Raw genomic sequence first — 21,378 nt, 5'->3', positions numbered from 1 at the left:
CTGTTTTCTTGATTCTACTATGTGCACTTGTGTGTCTGGCTCATATTTTTATATATGAATAAAGTTATATGTATTTTCTATAATTATTGGCCTGACACTAGTGATTTTTTCAACCTTTTGGTTATATTTAGGAATTTAAAGGCTCTGGTTTCCTTTATGTGTTCAAAATACTTAATAAGTAACATTTCCCACATGTCTACTTTACAATCAGCACAATTTTGGAACCAACAGTTTTTTTTGTTAGGGGGTTAAAAGTTGACCAGCAATTTCTCATTTTTACAACACCATTTTTATTTAGGGACCACATCTCATTTCAAGTCATTTTGAGGGGTCTATATGATGGAAAATACCCAAGTGTGACACCATTCTAAAAACTGAACCCCTCATGGTGCTCAAAACCACATTCAAGAAGTTTATTAACCCTTCAGGTGTTTCACAGGAATTTTTGGAATGTTTAAATAAAAATGAACATTTAACTTTTTTTCACAAAAAATTTACTTCAGCGCCAATTTGTTTTATTTTACCAAGGGTAACATGAGAAAATGGACCGCAAAAGTTGTTGTACAATTTGTCCTGAGTACGCCGATACCCTATATGTGGAGGTAAACCACTGTTTGGGCGCATGACAGATCTCGGAAGCGAAGGAGCGCCATTTGACTTTTCAATGCAAAATTGACTGGAATCGAGATGGGACGCCATGTTGCGTTTGGAGAGCCACTGATGTGCCTAAACATTGAACATTGAACCCCCCCCCAAAGTGACACCATTTTGGAAAGTAGACCCCCTAAGGAACTTATCTAGATGTGTTGTGAGAGCTTTGAACCCCCAAGTGTTTCACTACAGTTTATAACGCAGTGCCGAGCAAATAAAAAATATTATTTTTTTTCCACAAAAAATATTTTTTAGCCCCCAGTTTTGTATTTTTCCACGGGTAACAGGAGAAATCGGACCCTAAATATTGTTGTCCAATTTGTCCTGAGTACGCTGATACCCGATATGTGAGGGGGAACCACTGTTTGAGCGCATGGCAGAGCTTGGAAGGGAAGGAGCATCATTTCGAATGCAGACTTAGATAGATTAGTCTGCAGGCGTCACATTGCGTTTGCAGAGCCCCTAATGTACCTAAGGCTACTTTCACACTAGCGTTAACTGCAATCCGCCGCAATGCGTCGTTTTGCAGAAAAAACGCATCCTGCAAAAGTGCTTGCAGGATGCGTTTTTTCCCCATAGGCTTGTATTGACGACGCATTGCCACACGTCGCATCCGTCGTGCGACGGATGCGTCGTGCTTCTGCGGACCGTCGGGAGCAAAAAACGCTACATGTACCGTTTTTTGCTCCAGACGGACCGCTTTTTCCGACCGCGCATGCGTGGCCGGAACTCCGCCCCCACCTCCCCGCACCTTACAATGGGGCAGCGGATGCGCCGGAGAAATGCATCCGCTGCCTCCATTGTGCAATGCGTTTAACGTTAGTGTCGGAATCTCTCCCCGACGCATTGCGACGGGGAGATTCCGACGCTAGTGTGAAAGTAGCCTAAACAGTAGAAACCCCCCACAAGTGACCCCATATTGGAAACTAGACCCCCCAAGGAACTTATCTAGATGTGTTGTGAGAACTTTGAACCCCCAAGTGTTTCACTACAGTTTATAACGCAGAGCCGTGAAAATAAAAATAATTTTCGTGGAAAAAAAAAAGATTTTTTAAGCCCCCAGTTTTGTATTTTCCCAAGGGTAACAGGAGAAATTGGACCCAGAAAGTTGTTGTCCAATTTGTCCTGAGTACGCTGATACCCCATATGTTGGGGTAAACCCCTGGTTGGACACACGGTAGAGCTCGAAAGGGAAGGAGCACTGTTTTACTTTTTCAACGCAGAATTGGCTGGAATTTAGATCGGACGCCGTGTCACGTTTGGAGAGCCCCTGATGTGCCTAAACAGTGGAAACCTCCCAACAGAAACCCTAATCCAAACACACCCCTAACCCTAATCCCAACAGTAACCCTAACCACACCTCTAACCCTGACACACCCCTAACCCTAATACCAACCCTATTCCCAACCGTAAATGTAATCAAAACCCTAACCCTAACTTTAGCCCCAACCCTAACCCTAACTTTAGCCCCACCCTAACTGTAGCCTTTACCCTAGCCCCAACCCTAACCCTAGCCCCAACCATAACCCTAGCCCCAGCCCTAACGGCAAAATTGAAATAAATAAATTTTTGTAATTTTTAAATTTTTCCCTAACTAAGGGGGTGATGAAGGGGGGGGTTGATTTACTTTTATAGCGGGTTTTTTAGCGGATTTTTATGATTGGCAGCCGTCATACACTGAAAGACGCTTTTTATTGCAAAAAATATTTTTGCGTTACCACATTTTGAGAGCTATAATTTTTCCATATTTGAGTCCACAGAGTCATGTGAGGTCTTGTTTTTTGCGGAACGAATTGACGTTTTTATTGGTAACATTTTCGGGCACGTGACATTTTTTGATCGCTTTTTATTCCGATTTTTGTGAGGCAGAATGACCAAAAACCAGCTATTCATGAATTTCTTTTGGGGGAGGCGTTTATACCGTTCCACGTTTGGTAAAATGGATAAAGCAGTTTTATTCTTCGGGTCAGTACGATTACAGCGATATCTCATTTATATAATTTTTTTATGTTTTGGCGCTTTTACACAATAAAAACTATTGTATAGAAAAAATAATTATTTTTGCATCGCTTTATTCTGAGGACTATAACTTTATTTTTTCGCTGAAGATGCTGTATGGCGGCTCGTTTTTTGCGGGACAAGATGACGTTTTCAGCGGTACCATGGTTATTTAGATCTGTCTTTTTGATCGCGTGTTATTCCACTTTTTGTTCAGCGGTATGATAAAAGCGTATTTTGCCTCTTTTTTTTCTTACGGTGTTTACTGAAGGGGTTAACTAGTGGAACAGTTTTATAGGTTGAGTCGATGCGGACGCAGCGATACTAATTATGTGTACTTTTATTGTTTGTTTTTTTTATTTAAATAAAGAAATGTATTTATGGGAACAATTTTTTTTTTCTTTATTTAGGATTTTTTTTTTTTTTTTTTTTTACACATGTGGAAAAAATTTTAAAAACTTTTTTCTTTGTCCCAGGGGGGGACATCACAGATCGCTGATTGGACAGTTTGCACAGCACTCTGTCAGATCAGCGATCTGACTTACAGCGCTGCAGGCTTACCAAGCGCCTGCTCTGAGCAGGCACTTGGTAAGCCACCTCCCTCCCTGCAGGACCCGGATGCCGCGGCCATTTTGGATCCGGGCCTGCTGCAGGGATGGGAGGTAAGAGACCCTCGCAGCAACGTGATCACATCGCGTTGCTGCGGGGGTCTCAGGGGAGTACGCAGGGAGCCCCCACCCTGCGCGATGCTTCCCTGTACCGCCGGCACACCGCGATCATGTTTGATCGCGGTGTGCCGGGGGTTAATGTGCCGGGAGTGGTCCGTGACCGCTCCTGGCACATAGTGCCGGATGTCACCTGCGATGGGCAGCTGACACCCGGCCGCGCTCCCCCCGTAAGCACGGCCGATCTCTCTGGACGTACTATTCCGTCCTTGGGAATTAGAGCCCACCCCACATGGACGGAATAGTACGTCCAATGGCAGAAAGGGGTTAAATAAAAATAGTTTGCACCAGGCACTCACACACACCTGAATAAAATTTGGTACAAACGCCGCATACATGAAAAAATGTCCGGCTCGTCCCAATCACTGCATTTAGGCTACGTTCACATTAGCGTTGTGCGCCGCTGCGTCGGCGACGCAACGCACAACGCATGCAAAAACGCGCCAAAACGCACGCAAAAACGCTGCGTTTTGCGACGCATGCGTCGTTTTTTGCCGAAATTTGGACGCAAGAAAAATGCAACTTGTTGCGTTTTCTTGGTCCGACGCTTGCGGCAAAAAAGACACATGCGTCGCACAACGCAACAAACAAAAACGCATGCGTCCCCCATGTTAAATATAGGGGCGCATGACGCATGCGTCGCCGCTGCGTCGCCCGACGCAAACCCGACGCAAACTAGCATAACGCTAATGTGAACGTTACCTTAGCGTAGAAGGCATTCTTTTTCATCCTCTACCTCAAGTGACATTGAACTGCAGATGCCCTATGGCAGAAAATGAACCAGCGCCCAACGTTACAGACCACGTATGGACTTCACCCTCCAAAGAATAAGAGCCACTGATTCCTTATTTGTGGCACAATAAAAAAAAATCAAATTTGACACCACCGGCCTCAGAAAAAGTATTTTTCTCTGAGCATTTTGTAAACCTCATGAATTGATGGCCCAAACAAGTCTGTATGCCCAGCAATTTTTGGCACAAAACTGCCAATCACCATTTTCTAACTGGACTCCTGTAGATGCAGTAGAAATTACTTCATTTTGGGACCTGTTCATTTACATAGGGTAAGTGAAGAAGCCAGCACTTCAGCAATATTGGAGTGTTGATGTTTTGTATAACACTCGAGTGTTCCTCATTGCTGTGACCCGTTAATGATTTGAGGCAATCCAAAATATTTAGAATCATCATTTTTATAATAATACACAATGTCCTCCCCAAGATGACCCCAACTTTGGCAGACTTTTTAAAGTTCGGCCGGTAATTCAACACCTCAGCAATAAGTTTGCTGAGGGATACGTTCCCAAAAGGGACATCTGTGTATCCCTAACACATTTGAAATTCCGGCAATACCTGCCCAGCACGAGAGCCAGGTACGGAATTAAACTCTACAAGCTGTGCGAGAGTACCTCAGGATACACACAGGGGTTTAGAGTTTATGAAGGGAAGGACACCTGGATTGAACCCCAGGAATGTCCCCCTGTCTTGGGATTGAGTGGGAAAATTGTGTGGGATTTGGTGCATCTACTGCTAGATCAAGTTGATCAAGGTTATCACCTCTATGTAGATGAAAGTTTTATATCAGCAACCTACTCTTCAAGTCTCTATCTGCGCAAGTTACCACAGCATGCGGTACTGTCCACAAAAATCAGAGAGGCCTCCCTCCCTCCTTCGCTAAGACACTAATTGGGCTGTTGCTCAGTAAAGGTGAGAGCAGAGCCCAATGTAGCGACAACATGCTGGTGGTCAAGTTCAAGAGGGATGTCCTTTTCTTGACCGCCATACAGGGTGAAGGCTGCACCCCCACCACTATATGAGGTACATCTACACAGGTCCCCAAACTAGAATGTGTACTGGGATACAACAAGAACATGGAGGAGTTGATCTATCAGTCCTCCAGCCATAAAGTGCCACAAGAAAAACCAAGGTGTGGCACAAGAAGCTGTCCATGCACACCATACAGATGGAAATGTATAACACTTTCGTGTTATCATGATGTGCAGGCCAGACTGGAACGTCGTACCTTCAGTTCCAGGAGGTAGTGATCAATGCCCTAAATCCTTAGAAATCAGGAAAGAGTGGGCCCCAGTACTACAGAAACAGAAGGTGCTCATATTGAACTAGGCTAACATTTCCTTGGGGAGATCCCTCAAACCACAAAGAAAGTATCAATGCGACAAATGCCCCGTCAAACCTAGCCTGTGTATAAAAGAATGCTTCAAACTGTACCACACATCCATGAACTATTAAATTCATTTCTGACTTACACAACTCACATATGCCAATTTGACACGCATTAACGTGGTTTCCAGGTATACAAGCATTGACCAATTCATGCGCTAAGCTTTCTCAACTTTGCATATTTCTGGTACAGGAATGCAATTCAATTTTCAGATTTCATATTTGCGTGTTATGGTGCTACAGAATGCTGTCTTTTTTGTTTGAGAGTATTTGAGTTGATGACTCTAGGTTGGCACCTGCTCACACTTAGTTTATGTTGGATGTGACGATCAGTTTTTTTGAAACCTGACGTACACTATACCACTCACGTAAGCCAACCTGATGCACTCTACACAACTCACGTATGCCACTACATAATAAAATTCACATACCAGGAAACACTATATCAATTCCAAAATGGAGTCACTTGTGGAGAGTTTCCACTGTTTAGGCATTTCAGGGGCTTTCAAAACGCGACATGACGCCGCAGACCATTCCATCAAAATCTGCATTCTAAAACATTACTCCTTCCCTTCTTAGCCCTGTCGTGCGCCCAAACAGTAGGTTTCCCTCACATATGGGCAATCAGCGTACTCGGGAGAAATTCTCCAGTTACCCTTGTGAAACTAAAGAAATTGGGGCTGGAAGATCATTTTTTGGGGAAAAAAATATTTTTTTTATTTTCATGGCTTTAAGTTTTAAACTTGTGTGAAGCACCTGTTGTCTGCTCTCGATTCCAGACAATTTTGCGTTAAAAAAAGTAAAATGGTGCTTCTTCCCTTCTGAGCCCTGCCGTGTGCTCTAACAGTAGATTTCCCCCACATTTGGGGTATTGGCATGCTCAGGAGGAATTTCACAACAAATTTTGGGGTCCACTTTCACCTGTTACCGTTGTGAGAATAAAAAACATTTGGGTCTAAAGTAAACTTTGTGAAAAAAAAATGTAAATGTTAACTTTTTTCCTTCCACACTGCTTCAGTTCCTGTGAAGCACCTGAAAGGTTAATAAACTTCTTGAATGTGGTTTTGAGCACCTTGAGGGGTGAAACTTTTAGAATGATGTAACTTTTGGGTATATTCTGTCAAACAGACCAATCAAAGTCACTTCAAATGTGATATGGTCCCAAAAAAAAGGTACTGTAAATTTTGTTGGAAAAAAATGAGAAAAACAATTAAACCATATACCGTATATACTCGAGTATAAGCCGAGATTTTCAGCCCAAATTTTTGGGCTGAAAGTGCCCCTCTCGGCTTATACTCGAGTCAAGGTGGGTGGCAGGGTCGGCGGGTGAGGGGGAGAGGGCGCTGAGGCATACTTACCTAGTCCCAGCGATCCTCGCGCTGTCCCTGCCGTCCCACGATCTTCTGTGCTGCAGCTTCTTCCCCTCTTCAGCGGTCACGTGGGACCGCTCATTAGAGAAATGAATAGGCGGCTCCACCTCCCATAGGGGTGGAGCCACCTATTCATTTCTCTAATCAGCGGTAACGGTGACCGCTGATAGAGAAAGAAGCTGCGGCACCGAAGACAGCTGTGACAGACGGGGAGCGCCAGGATCGCTGGGACTAGGTAAGTATGTCATATTCACCTGTCCGCGTTCCAGCCGCCGGGCGCCGCTCCATCTTCCCAGCGTCTCCGCTCTGACTGTGCAGGTCAGAGGGCGCGATGACGCATATAGTGTGCGTGGCGCCCTCTGCCTGATCAGTCAGTGCAGAGACGCCAGGACAAGACCCTGGGACCGGACGCTGGGAGCTGCAAGCAAGAGAGGTGAGTATGGCTTTTTTTTTTTTTTTTCTATTGCAGCAGCAGCGGCCATGGCACAGATTTATGTGGAGCATCTATGGGGATATATGAACGCTGCAGAGCACTATATGGCACAGCTATGGGGAGATATGAACGGTGCAGAGCACTGTATAGGGCACAGCTATGGGGAGATATGAAAGCTGCAGAGCACTGTATGGGGCACAGCTATGGGGAGATATGAACGCTGCAGAGCACTGTATGGGGCACAGCTATGGGGAGATATGAACGCTGCAGAGCACTATATGGCACAGCCAAGGGGGAATATGAACAGTGCAGAGCACTGTATGGGGCACAGCTATGGGGAGATATGAACGCTGCAGAGCACTATATGGCACAGCCAAGGGGGAATATGAACAGTGCAGAGCACTATATGGGGCACAGCTATGGGGAGATATGAACGGCGCAGAGCACTATATGGCACAGCTATGGGGAAATAATGATCTATTTTTATTTTTGAAATTCACCGGTAGATGCTGCATTTCCACCCTAGGCTTATACTTGAGTCAATAGGTTTTCCCAGTTTTTTGTGGCAAAATTAGGGGGGTCGGCTTATACTCGGGTCGGCTTATACTCGAGTATATACGGTAGCTTCCTAACGAAAAAAAATATGTTTCAAAAATTGATTTGATGTTAAGGAGACATGTGGGAAATACTATCCATTAACTATCTTGTGTAATATCTCTCTGGTTTAAGAGCATAAAAAATAAAAGTTTGAAAAGGCTGAAATTTTCACCAAATTTTAGATTTTTCTACAAATAAACAAGTCATATAGAAGAAATTTTACCACTATCATGAAGTACAATATGTCACAAAAAAAACAATCTCAGGATCAGTGGGATCCGTTGAAGGGTTCCAGAGTTATTACTCCAAAGTGACAGTGGTCAGAATTGTGAAATTTAACCTGGTCATGAAGGTGAAAACAGGCTTGGGGGCAAAGGGGTTAACTGCCACAGTGTGAATGTGCACCTATACAATGAACTTATACCAACATGTGTTCTAGCCTCAATTCTTTAGTTTTGCTTTAGTGCCTGATACATGCTGCCCTTTGGATGTCAGATTCCTTTTAAGGTTTGTAAGGCTACTATAACCGAACCACACATTTTAACTAAAATAATGAAATAAATTTAAAAAAAATTATAAAAAAAGCTGTATATTTTCCGTTTTCTGTTCTGTTTTTAGGAATGCAAACGAAATTATCATCCAAAGCAGATCTAATAGAGAACTGACGCAAATTACTATCACATTCGTTTGGCTTCGATCATGTGTCCGTTTTAAGAACTGAAAAAGTCTGAAACGTAATGGAACTCATTAAATCTCTGCCCCTCTGTTTCTATCTGCATCAGTTGTGCAATGCACCAGTTTGGCATAATAATTCTATTTGCCTGAAGCCTTATAAATGTCATAAATCAGTATTTTTACATTCTTCTGAAATCTGACAAATTTACGACTTATAACACCCGTGCCCTATTTTGTATTGTATCATCTCATCTGGATCAAACACCATTCTATTTCCATACTTGTCCTTTGTTTCACAATATAGTTACGAAATTTATGTTGTGTTGAATAAACAGTTTGCAACAGAAAAAACATTGATATGTTCTCATTCTGCAGTTGTGTATATTGCCCTATTCATTTATCATAAACTGACAAAATGAAGTGACATTGCTCTTTACATCAGTCTAATGTGCCAGTATTGTTCTGATGGAAATCGTCTGTTCAATCCCAGAATGTGCCCTGTGCCCTTATTATACAAGATATCTTGGATGGATTTAATGAAGCCTTATACCTCCGTTTCCTCCAAAAACTCTATGTCCAGATCTATATTTCACTTTCTAAAAATATTCATTAAGTACTTTGACAACATTCAAACAATTTGCCTTGAGATGATGCAGCAGAGATCAGCTCATTGTAGTCACAAGATGATTACACATATCCCGTGTATACACGCTCATGGAAGAGACGGAAATGTTATTCTCTGGCAATTAGGTTCATAGATCCCTCCATAAACATTAGCATGTGGGACAGCTGAACGTGCATACCATTCTCTACGTAGGAAGGAGACTGCGTAGATGGAAGCAATTTTTGACAACATTGTTACAAAGGATAAACCTTGGAATGAGACGATCCACCTTGTCTAACTTCTTTCCTTACAAAGCTCAAAAAATTCATAATCAACTAAGGCTGCGGAAATGGTAAAGCCTGCCAACAATAAATGAATATCTAGATCTATGTTCCTATCATCCTGATATTAGCTTGCTCTCTATCGCTTTTCCTTATACTGAGGTTCATTTTTCGTATTGTATGTGTGACAATTACCTGATTATTTTTTTTCTCATTGGTGTTATATTAGTTAGGATTTCTAATAGTTTTGGCCTTGATGTTTTTAGCGCACTGACTTTCTTGTGAGCATGCGGTAGGCGTGTGCGATACACACAAGCCAATCTTAGGGGAGCGTAAGGGGCAAGTTCCTGCAGCAGCCTGAACTGATGATAAGACAAGGAGGGGGTGATGGCCCTGCACTCCCTGTGGCCAAGTTGTAATCACAGATGTATTCTAAAATGGCTTAAAAAAGGCACTTTATAATTTGTCACCAGGTTTTTGTCACCTAATCAAACACCAACATAATGTGGAGACAGGGACCCTGATTTCAGTGATATGCCACTTATTGGGCTGCTTATAGTTTTGACAATCATAGTTTCAAGGAAATCACTAGCAATCTAATAAACCTGCTGCCATGTAGTCATCCATATTCATGAGCTCTATAACCCCACCCCTAACACACATTGGCAGCTTTCTGCCTATGCAAGCTGCCAGCAAAGGAGTGGGTGGGTTTATTTGGAGCTCAGCTTTCAGAGAGCTGGTAGATACAAAGCAAAAAAAAAGCAGATTTGATCAAAACCTCAGCAAACACCCCAGTAAATGTCACAGAGCTGGAATCAGGATCTCTGCCTCTACTCAGATAAGGCAACAAATACCAGGTGACAGATTCCCTTTAAACAAACAAAAAAAAATCAAAGCATATCCTCCCTTCATCTGTTTATATCTACTTTGTCTCATTTTAGAATTAAAATTGAGAAATATGTGAAAAATCTTTAGCATCTCAAGAAATTAGTCATGTCCCCTACCTTGTCTTTACAGTCCTGTGTCTTACTGTAGGAAAATTGATAAGTCATATAGTAGTACAACAGATCACTGAGCTCCACCATTAATTTTTTTTTATTATTATAATTTTCAAAACAACAGAACTTTTGTACTTTTCTGTCCACATAGTATTTGCTTTTACAAAATTGGTGTACGCAACTTGATATATTTTATTAACTCTTTCCGAGAAGCAATAGGAAAAAAAAACATGTTAAAATCAATCTTTTTTCCTTGAGTCAGTACAATATTAAATTACTACTACTGAAAAAATAGACTTTTTTATACAGTGTTTGTGTCACCATATTTCTGGATGATAAATGGAGACTCAATAGTTAAAATCAATCTGTATTGTTACAAAAAGTATCTGTATAGTGGTGGCCTTACATGAGAAAATCCTCCTACTCCTTCCCCCCAAGGGAATTGAAATCCCAACCATTCAACAGTAGCTGCAGAAAGTTAACAAGATACATGAGTACATCAATGACAGACACAGCATGGTATCTCTTGCTGGAGCTTCAAGGAAAAAAACCTCAATTTTACTATATCTCTGTGCTATTCTCCCCACAGCAATTCTTAAGAATTCATTTAAAAAAAAATATCCCAATTAGTCAACAAGATTGAAAAAAGACCACATTAAAAGCACCATCTATCTAGATATATAATTGCCTAGAATACTACTTCCTGCAATTTGTGCCAACTTCCTGTCCGGAGCTAATGTCCGGAGCTAATGTCCGGAGCTAATGTCCGGAGCTAATGTCCGGAGCTAATGTCCGGAGATAAGTGACGTCAACAGTGTCCAGTGTCTGATTGGTTGCCGCCTGCTGCGAGCGACCAATCAGAAACGTGCCGTACTGTGACACACTCCGCCCGCCATTTTGGTGTGATTTTTGAATTTTTACCTCACAGCAAGTTTCTACTGCGTGGAGGCGGGCCCAGTGACGTTGCTCTTCAAGCTCCTGCCGAATTTCGTCAAAAAAATGATAATACCATTTACCAAAACTATATATATTTAGTTGTGAAGTGGTTCAGTGACATTTTCACACCAATTTTGAACTTTTGTTTGGTGTTTTCTCCATATACTGCCTATTATTCACTGACTGTTATACTGAGAGACTGACGTTTATTAACCTCTTCTTTGCCACATTGGGTATATTGCTCTATTATTTGCCACATAAGGACATTGTCCATTATTGCCCAGCAATTTCTCTGCAATATAAACTGCCTATTTATTAATATCTGCATTCCTGCAAAGAACTATTGCCTATTATTAACTGGCTATTTTCCTACTACCTGACATTGTTCTTAAGCAAAGAACCGTTGTTGTGGCATTTGCCACAACACGCAAAGTTGTCGTCTGAGGTCTTTCATCCCTCCCCTCATAAGCATGTTCATGGATCCTGTGTAACTGTACCTTAAATAACAAGAATTGTCAAGAGCTGGTGAGTGCAGCCATTTTTTGTTCTTTCTTACTATTATTTATTAATTGTATTATTTTTACATTTGAATAAATAAAGTATATATGGATTCTAGACTCCCGATTCTTTAGAATCGGGCTGCCATCTAGTCTAGATATATTTGTGTATATCATGTATAACAGCACTTTTCAATGTAGAAAATTGCCAAGAACACTCCTGTGCTGTTGGATATATATAGTATGTGGTATACATAAAAAAAAAAAATCAAAAAGTACAATAATCTTGAACAATACACGTCACCGACTGGTACAGGAGGAAAGAGCACCCTGCCCGCAAGGGCTCACAATCTCTCTGTCTCTCATATTATATACACACACTGCTCAAAAAAAAATAAAGATAACACTCAAACAACAGAATCTAACTCCAAGTAAATCAAACTTCTGTGAAGTCAAACTGTCCACTTAGGAAGCAACACTGTTTGATAATCAATTTCACATGCTGTTCTGCAAATGGAATAGACAACAGATGGAAATTATTGGTAATTATCAAGACACACTCAATAAAGCAGTGGTTCTGCAGGTGGGGACCACAGACCACATCTCAGTACCAAAGCTTTCTGGCTGATGTTTTTGTCACTTTTGAATGTTGGTTGTGCTTTCACACTCGTGGTAGCATAAGACGGACTCAACAACCCACACAAGTGGCTCAGGTAGTGCAGCTCATCCAGGGTCGCACATCAATGCGAGCTGTGGCAAGAAGGTTTGCTGTGTCTGTCAGAGTAGTGTCCAGAGGCTAGAGGCGCTACCAGGAGACAGGCCAGTACACAAGGAGACGTGGAGGGGGCCGTAGGAGGGCAACAACCCAGCAGCAGGACCGCTACCTCAGCTTTTGTGCAATAAGGAACAGGAGGAACACTGCCAAAGTCCTGCAAAATGACCTCCAGCAGGCCACAAATATGCATGTGTCTGCACAAACGGTTAGAAACCGACTCCATGAGGATTGTCTGAGTGCCCGACGTCCACAGATGGGTTTGTGCTCACAACCAAACACCGTACAGGATGCCTGGCAATTGCCACAGAACACCAGGATTGGCAAATTCGCCACTGGCGCCCTGTGCTCTTCACAGATGAAGGCAGGTCACACTGAGCACATAAGACAGACGTGACAGAGTCTTTAGCCCAGGTCTGGGAGGAGATCCTTCTCCATCTGCCGCCTCATCAGGAGTGTGCCCAGGCGTTTTAGGGAGATCATACAGGCACATGGAGGCAACACACACAAAACTGAACATAATTTCCTTGTCTTGAGGCATTTCCACTGAAGTTGGATCAGCCTGTAATTTGATTGTCCACTTTGATTTTGAGTATCATTCCAAATCCTGACCTCCATGGGATATTCATTATGATTTAAATTGATTATTTTTATGTTTTATTGTTCTCAACAATATAAGACATATTTTCAGTTGTTTCACACTTTTTTGTTAAGTATATAATTCCACATGTGTTAATTCATAGTTTTGATGCCTTCAGTGTGAATGTACAATTTTCATAGTCATGAAAATACACAAAAATCTTTAAATGAGAAGCTGTGTCCAAACTTTTGGTCTGTAGTGTGTGTGTGTGTGTGTGTGTGTGTGTCTATATTTTCCAGCAGCACAAGTGTGAGGATTGACTTCCTGATACACAAACAGGTGACATTTAAGAGTTAAAGGAATTGTCCAGTCTTGTGACAAAAGTCTGCAATCACTATGTGGCTGCAGACTTCTGAATCCTTACAGTGTGTGTCAGGTACATGGTTAGGATTCACCGGTGTCTTTGGCGAGGGCGGGAGGTCATGTGACCATGCAATTACCTACATGCATGTCTAGTGGGAATGTGGCCAGCAGTATGTAGATCAAATACTTGCAGTCACATGACCGCTCGCGCTTGGCCTCAACGCCTTAGAATACTGACAGTGCTGTACAGATTAAGAAGTCTGCAGTCAAATACAGTGACTACAGACGTATCACAAAATGGGAAAAGCCTTTTTAGATACTGTAATTTGTTTTTTGTTTTTTTTTAACAGTCAACATAAAAAAATCAAAAACCAGATTAGCATAAAATATGTTGGTTGGTAAAGGATCTTGTTACTGATACCTATAACTTTATGGATATTTGGAAAATGAGAAAAGAAATAGAAGAAAAATAAATTTCTTTAGAAGTTTTGCAATGGAAAAATACTGATGTTTTATACAAATCTTAAGGAAGATGAGAGTAGAATGAAAAATAAAGTATCGAAACCAACAGTACTCTATTCATTGGCTGACTGGCATTGTTCATGCCGTGCTTTCGAATGCAGTCTGAACAAAGCCTCTAACATGGTATAGTCATGAATGTTCAGCCTGCATAAACAGTATTTAGAAAGAATTTATCAAAGAGAATAAACGGAGTCATTTCCCCTCTGCATGTAACATATGGACTATCCATTCAATCCAGCTCAAGTGATCCCACATGAAATGTCATGTGCCTGACAGAAATAACATTCTGGATGCATGGCCCTGCCAACATGAACATGTGGCCAAAACAAATCAGAATCCTAGCATCACCATTTCTTGCTTTGTTCCATTACAGCAAATTCAGTTTTATTACATAATAATTTTATTATAAATAAGGAAACATAAGGATGTCAGAAAAACATTTCTACAGCATAAAGCTACAGCATCAGGCAAGCAACATTTGCCCATGGATCCATAAGGATAAATTAATAATTACTGGCAAAGATCTCAAAAGGTTTATATGGAATAAAAAAGGAATGCAGCAAAATTGAACATTTCTTAACTTAGCTAATCTGACTTTTTTTAAGGGTTGACAATGACTTAGAATTGTTACTTCCAAGTGTTGGCACTAGCGTGCATGTTCTCTTCCGCTCTGAAGCAATGAATTGCATATATGGAATTCCCTGAGGAGCACTGCATGGCCTAAAGGTCTCCTTACGCTGACTTGGTACTTTACACAAGGCTAAACTTTAAACCTCACACGTCATCAGAGGACTCTCGCCCTTCGAAACCAGTACTTCCGCTTTGCACTGATGAGGTGCAAACACCCTGAAACATGTGTCTGTAAACTGGCCATTCCTCCAAAGTGTCTAATGATACTAAAAATGTTATTGAGAGGGTTTATTTAAATCAAGATGTTTTCAAAATGACGTTTCCCTTTTTTCATTATTTGCATATCATTAACATGACTAGCAATCCTCTGTTTTCCATAATACCACAACTTTTCCTTCCTGGTCTTGCAATTTCAAGGTTGAGAAATGTATATAAATACACACTGTATCTATCTATCTATCTATCTATCTATCTATCTATCTATCTATCTATCTATCTAAAAACCCATATTACCTATACATCCATTTAATATTTATTTCATATATAATGCTTTATATATTTCTATTTTTTAGTGATTTTTCAAGAAATATTGATGTCATTCAGTGATAGAGGCCACAAGCTAATGCCTCACCTCTATGAGGCCAATTTATTATTTCATTAGGGAATATACTGATATAGAAATTCCCCAAACCACCTCCATAATATTTTAATAACAGACCTTCAAAATTTCTCTAGAGAAATGTACTGAATTACAATCAATGGCATAGTAAATTGCCTTGTGTGCACTTTTGGTCTCGACTGTGAATAGGTCAAGTAAAATGGCACATAACGGCGTGAGGGGAGTTTACATTCTATGCACAAGGTATGTTCATGAATATGAAAATGGCATAAAATGAGTTACTTAGAGCCAAGACAAGGATTTTTACGAAAAGTATGTGACGTCTGAATTGTCAGATCCGTTATCCATTCTTGATTGTTACTGGCTCTTCCCCCCCACCTCTCCCCCAGACTGAAGTCTTAATGAAATCTAACCAACAAAATCAAGAAACAAATTATTTTCTTACACGTTGAAACTCTCCGCTGTCAAGTGCCTGACCCCTGTTTGATAATCTTATTTCCGGAGAATCAAAAAGCTGGAAATATAAGCTTCCCAGAGTGTTAATTGCAGCCCTGCTCTGTTGCTAATCAAAAAATTGGATGTTTTGCATGAAAATACTCTACTAATTAATTCTCAGTCATAAAGCTCCTGGTTTTAATAAACCCTCCTTGATTGGATGGTCTTTGTAGAGAGACTGCGGCTAATCCAAGGCATTGGGGGTGGGAGGAGTGGGGGGGAGAAGAAATAAGTGGCCTTATAAAGCCTGGATAAAGTGATTGCATTAATAGAAAGGCACCATCCTGACTGATGTGTTCTAGAAAAAGAAAGATGCTGACCAGCGAGTGTTCTGAAAACAAGGAAGGGAATTAAAGAGTTAGCACTTCTTCAAGTATTTTACTAAGGAAGCTAGTTCTTGATCTACCTGAAAAATATCATACCTATCAAACGAAAAAAATATAAAGAAAAAATCCCAATATAAATAAGTATAATACTGGGGGCCATAACGTAGCTTGGGGGCCAAATTCAAATTGTGAGCATCTTTCATAACAAAGAAGTATAGAAGATGCAAAGTGTACCTTGAAGCTCCCCGCTTTTGCTGTACAATTCTCTCCTTTGTTCTCGCAGATAGGCGCTCATACTTATTGCGTGTGAGGAGGACTCAAACCTTAGAAGAGAGCAAACAAGAAAGCAAAACAAATAAGTTGCAGAAATGCAATTACTTTAAACCCACACTTTTATGCTAAGGGTGTGGGTCCATGTAGTGTTTTCAGCATAAACTTCAAAAACCCCAAGAAGTTCAAATAACATTGGTTTTTCATAGGGGAGAACCTGCTCCAAAAAAAAAAAAAAAAAAAAAATCAGGAAAACCTCCCCCGCCCCCCCCAAAAAATAAAAATCAACATGAACTCACCCTTAAGGTACCTGCACATAGGTCAGATTTTTTTTTTTTTTATTGCAAGTGTCGTGGCAAATTTTACTGTAGAATTTCTACCTCATAAAATGGTTTAAACCAGGAATGAAAATCAGCAAATAGCATTGACATTTTGTGGATATAAAATTTTTACTGCTTTTAATCTCTGCAGAAAATAGAAGAGATTTGGCAAAAATCTCATCAACTTTGTTGGTAAGTCCAGAGCTAATAAGTTCTTTGCTGGAAAATCCCTAGCTAATAAGTTATGTGTGTGCAAGGAAGCCTGAGCGCTCACACCCTGACTTCACTTTAAAGCAGTTGTTTCAGCTAAAGATATTGATGATCTATGATAGGTAATCAATATCAGATTGGTGGTGGTCCGACACCCTGCAACCCCATTGATGAGCAGTTTTTAGCTCAGACCGTGGGCAGCCTTAAAGGGACTGTCAGCACAGAATGGCTGTTCTAAGAGGCGCTTGGTGCTTCATCCAGTCATTTATATACGCCCTAGAAGCCAGAGCTGTCAATAAAAGAGGGTGGGTGTATATAGAGGGAAAACAAGCAGGAGGGACAGTGTATATAAATGTTTTCCCCGCCCTGGAGCATCAAGCGCCTGTACTTGGTCTGAATAGCCATTCTGTACTGACAGAGTCCCGTTAATAAGTCAACAGAGTCAAACAGCAAAGCTCCATTTATTTAGTGGCCGCTAGCGATAACTGCAGGTCCGATGCTATCCTATTGTAGAAATTAGCTCATCAATATCATTAGCATGGACAACCTCATTAGTAGAAATGAAATACGGAACACAATTTATGGAGCATACTTTCCAGTCATATAAATACTGGTAACACAGTATGCAAATAATAATAATAATCTTATATATAATTGTCTAAGGGTCACTTCCGTCTGTCTGCCTGTCCTTCTGTCAGTTATTCATTCGCTGATTGGTCTCGCCAGCTGCCTGTCATGGCTGCTGCAACCAATCAGCGATGGGCACAGTCCGGAAAAAAATGGTCACTCCTTACTCCCCACAGTCAGTGCCTGTCGCCCGCATACTCCCCTCCGGTCACCACTAACACAGGATTAATGCCGGCGGTAACGGACCGCATTATGCCGCGGGTAACGCACTCCGTTATCGCCGCTATTAACCCTGTGTGTCTCCAACTTTTTACTACTGACGCTGCCTATGCGGCATCAGTAGTAAAAAATGTAATGTTAAAAATAATAATAAAAAAAAAACCTGCTATACTCACCCTCCGTAGTCGCTCGCGCCGGCCGCCATCTTCCGTTGCAGGTTCCGGTGGCAAAGATTGTATGGGAGAAGGACCTGCCATGAAATCACGGTAATGTGACCGCGACGTCATCACAGGCCCTGCGCGAGAAGGACCTGCCATGACGTCACGGTCATGAGACCGCGATGTCATCACAGGCCCTGCGTGCCTGCGCTAGAAAGACCTGCCATGACGTCACGGTCATGTGACCGTGACGTCATCACAGGTCCTGCGCTCATACCAAGCCTGGGACCGGAAGCTGCCGTGGACTACAAGGGGCCCTCTGAAAGGTGAGTATATGTTTATTTTTTATTTTTTAACCTGTGACAAACCTGGCTGGGCAATATACTACGTAGCTGGGCAATATACTACGTGACTGGCCAATATACTACGTGGCTCTGTGCTGTATACTACTTCGCGGTGCAACATACTACGTGGCTCTGTGCTGTATACTACGTCCCTGGGCAATATACTACATAACTGGGCAATATACTACGTAACTGGGCAATATACTACGTAACTGGCCAATATACTACATGGCTCTGTGCTGTATACTACGTCGCTGTGCAATATACTACATGGCAGGGCAATATACTACATGGCTCTGTGCTGTATACTACGTGACCAATATATACCACGTGGCCAATATACTACGTGGCTCTGTGCTGTATACTACTTCGCTGTACAATATATTACATGGCTCTGTGCTGTATACTACGTCACCGGGCAATATACTACGTGGCTGCGCAATATACTACGTGGCTCTGTGCTGTATACTACGTGGTTGGGCAATATACTACGTGACTGGGCAATATACTACATGACTGGGCAATATACTACGTCACTGGGCAATATACTACGTGGTTGGGCAATATACTACGTCACTAGGCAATATACTATGTCACTAGGCAATATACTACGTGGTTGGGTAATATACTACGTCACTAGGCAATATACTACGTCACTGGGCAATATACTACGTGGTTGGGCAATATACTACGTGGTCGGGCAATATACTACGTGGTCGGGCAATATACTACATGACTGGGCAATATACTACGTCACTGGGCAATATACTACGTGTCTGGGCAATATACTACGTGGCTGGACAATATACTACATGTCTGGGCAATATACTACGTGGCTGGACAATATACTACGTGGCTGGGCAATATACTACGTGGCTGGGCAATATACTACGTGGCTGGGCAATATACTACGTGGCTGAGCAATATACTACGTGGCTGGGCAATATACTACGTGGCTGTGCAATATACTACGTGGCTGGGCAATATACTACGTGGGCTGTGCAATATACTACGTGGACTGTGCAATATACTACGTGGACATGCATATTCTAGAATACCCGATGCGTTAGAATCGGGCCACCATCTAGTAATAATAATAAAGACCATTAGTTCTTAAAGGAAACCTATCCTGTAAAAAAAAAAAAAAAAAAACACTATTAACCTGCTGATATGGGGTTAATCTGCAAGTTAATAACTTTCTGTAGCTACCCGATGCCCGCACTGAAAGCCTTGCTGCTAGGAAGAATTTAACTTTATTCCTCCTGGCAAGTTCAGGCTTTCAGTAATAGGGGTGGGCTGGCGCAGCTTCAGTCACCGCCCAGTGCATAGTGCCCTGACTGACAGCAGGTTCTAGCAGCTGTTTGATTGCAATACAGAAAACTCTAAATTAACAACATTTCTTATACCTGGTCTAGAACCCTTTCAGTATGACACAAATAATAAGAAAACTAAACTATTACGTACTTAAAAAGAGAATTTTTAGGCCTTTGAGGCTTCTTTTTTGCAAAAAAAGCTGCAAATTCTCGTCCAGTGCTAGCATAGCTTAGCTGGGCAGATGGTTCAGAAGATGTCTTGGTGTTCTTCATATCCAGATATTCGGTCAGAAGAATCTACAAGAAACAATAGTTTATAAAGTTTACAACAAAATTGATAATTATTAGGGCTCAATTCAATGACTTCAGCAATAAGAAACTGCCTATATACAAATATATGAGTACTCGTACATGCAAGTATATGAACAGGTTGTGGAGGAAGATCAAGATGTTAAAAGATCTCTTGAATCCATTTAATCTTAACATCGCTGTTATTTGTGCTATGTGTCTACTTGATTTTTCTGTTGTTTTTACCAATAGACTGCCATCAAACCAGGAAGACCTTCCGTTTTGGTTAATTGTTAAAGGTTGAGGTCACACTAGCGTTGAATACGGATGAGTGCTATGTGAGAAAACATCACATAGCACTCGGACCAGTGTTAATCTATGGGAACATTGTCTCTTTAAATCCTCGTCGGTTTATTTTAAGGCAGCATAAATCAACACATGGGGAAATAAACTCAGCCTTTCTGACTAAAACAGGAAAAACAACAAAGAAAACAAAACGCTGTAACACAGTCCATTTGTTGCGGGTGGTACCCCGCTCTGGAGCAACACAGGTTCAGTCTGTGCTCAACAAGCCACTGGAGACTCCTTTCTCCGGGTTAATGAACCCCAGTCTGCCTGTACAGCCCATTTACTTAAACCCTAGAACATGTGACTTTTCTCATCATGTGACCAATCACATTATCATGACATCACACAGGTCCTGGCGGCTCTGCCAGTGGAGATAAAGTGGACCTTCTCCCACCCGCTCTATGAAGGTCCACATGAAACCAGCCTTTTGTGGAACTTTAACCCCTATCTGACGTCGGAAGGGATGGTAAGTCTGACGTCAGAAGCCTCGCTTTGAGGAGGGCTCCGGCGGTGAGCCCACCTCAATGCCGCAACATGTCAGCTGTTTTGGACAGCTGACATGTGCCCACAGTAGGAGCAGGCGGAATCGCGATCCACTCACGCCAATTAACTGGTTAAATGCCGCTCTCAAACGCAGACAGCGGGATTTAACGCACGCTTCCGGCCATCGGGTAAGAAATACGCGCAACGATGACCTCCCGTCACATGATCGGGGGTCAGCGGTGCGTTGGCATGAGAACCATGGTTGTTGATGCAGGATTGCTATGAGGGCCACCCAGTGGTCGGCGCTAATAGCAATTCAGCAACTTTGCTATATAGGACCGATCTGAGCATCGCCTCTATGTAGCAGAGGCTATTGAAGTATGCCAAAACTTAAAAAAAAAAAAAAAAATATATATATATATATATATATATATATATATATATATATATATATATATATATATATATAATTAAAAATATGAAAAAAAGAAAATGAAAGTTCAAATCACCCCCCTTTCTTCCCCATTCAAAATAAAACAAAAATAAAAT

General features: G+C 41.6%; 1 protein-coding gene across 1 annotated transcript in view; it reads right to left on the bottom strand.

The window, feature by feature from the left end:
- EXOC4 (exocyst complex component 4) overlaps positions 1 to 21,378 on the bottom strand; it is a 684,877-nt gene that overhangs the window by 511,150 nt on the left and 152,349 nt on the right. Inside the window, exons 8-9 of the mRNA XM_069765360.1 lie at positions 19,862 to 20,007; positions 16,484 to 16,572 (exon numbers count right to left, since the gene is read on the bottom strand). Of these exons, the coding sequence (XP_069621461.1) occupies positions 16,484 to 16,572; positions 19,862 to 20,007 (235 nt within the window). The remainder of the gene's footprint in view (positions 1 to 16,483; positions 16,573 to 19,861; positions 20,008 to 21,378) is intronic.

The sequence above is a fragment of the Ranitomeya imitator genome, chromosome 4 (assembly GCF_032444005.1).
Source record: "Ranitomeya imitator isolate aRanImi1 chromosome 4, aRanImi1.pri, whole genome shotgun sequence".
Lineage (NCBI taxonomy): Eukaryota > Metazoa > Chordata > Amphibia > Anura > Dendrobatidae > Ranitomeya > Ranitomeya imitator.
Note: the sequence above shows the minus strand (reverse complement) of the source record. Positions and strands in the feature narration are given on the sequence as shown.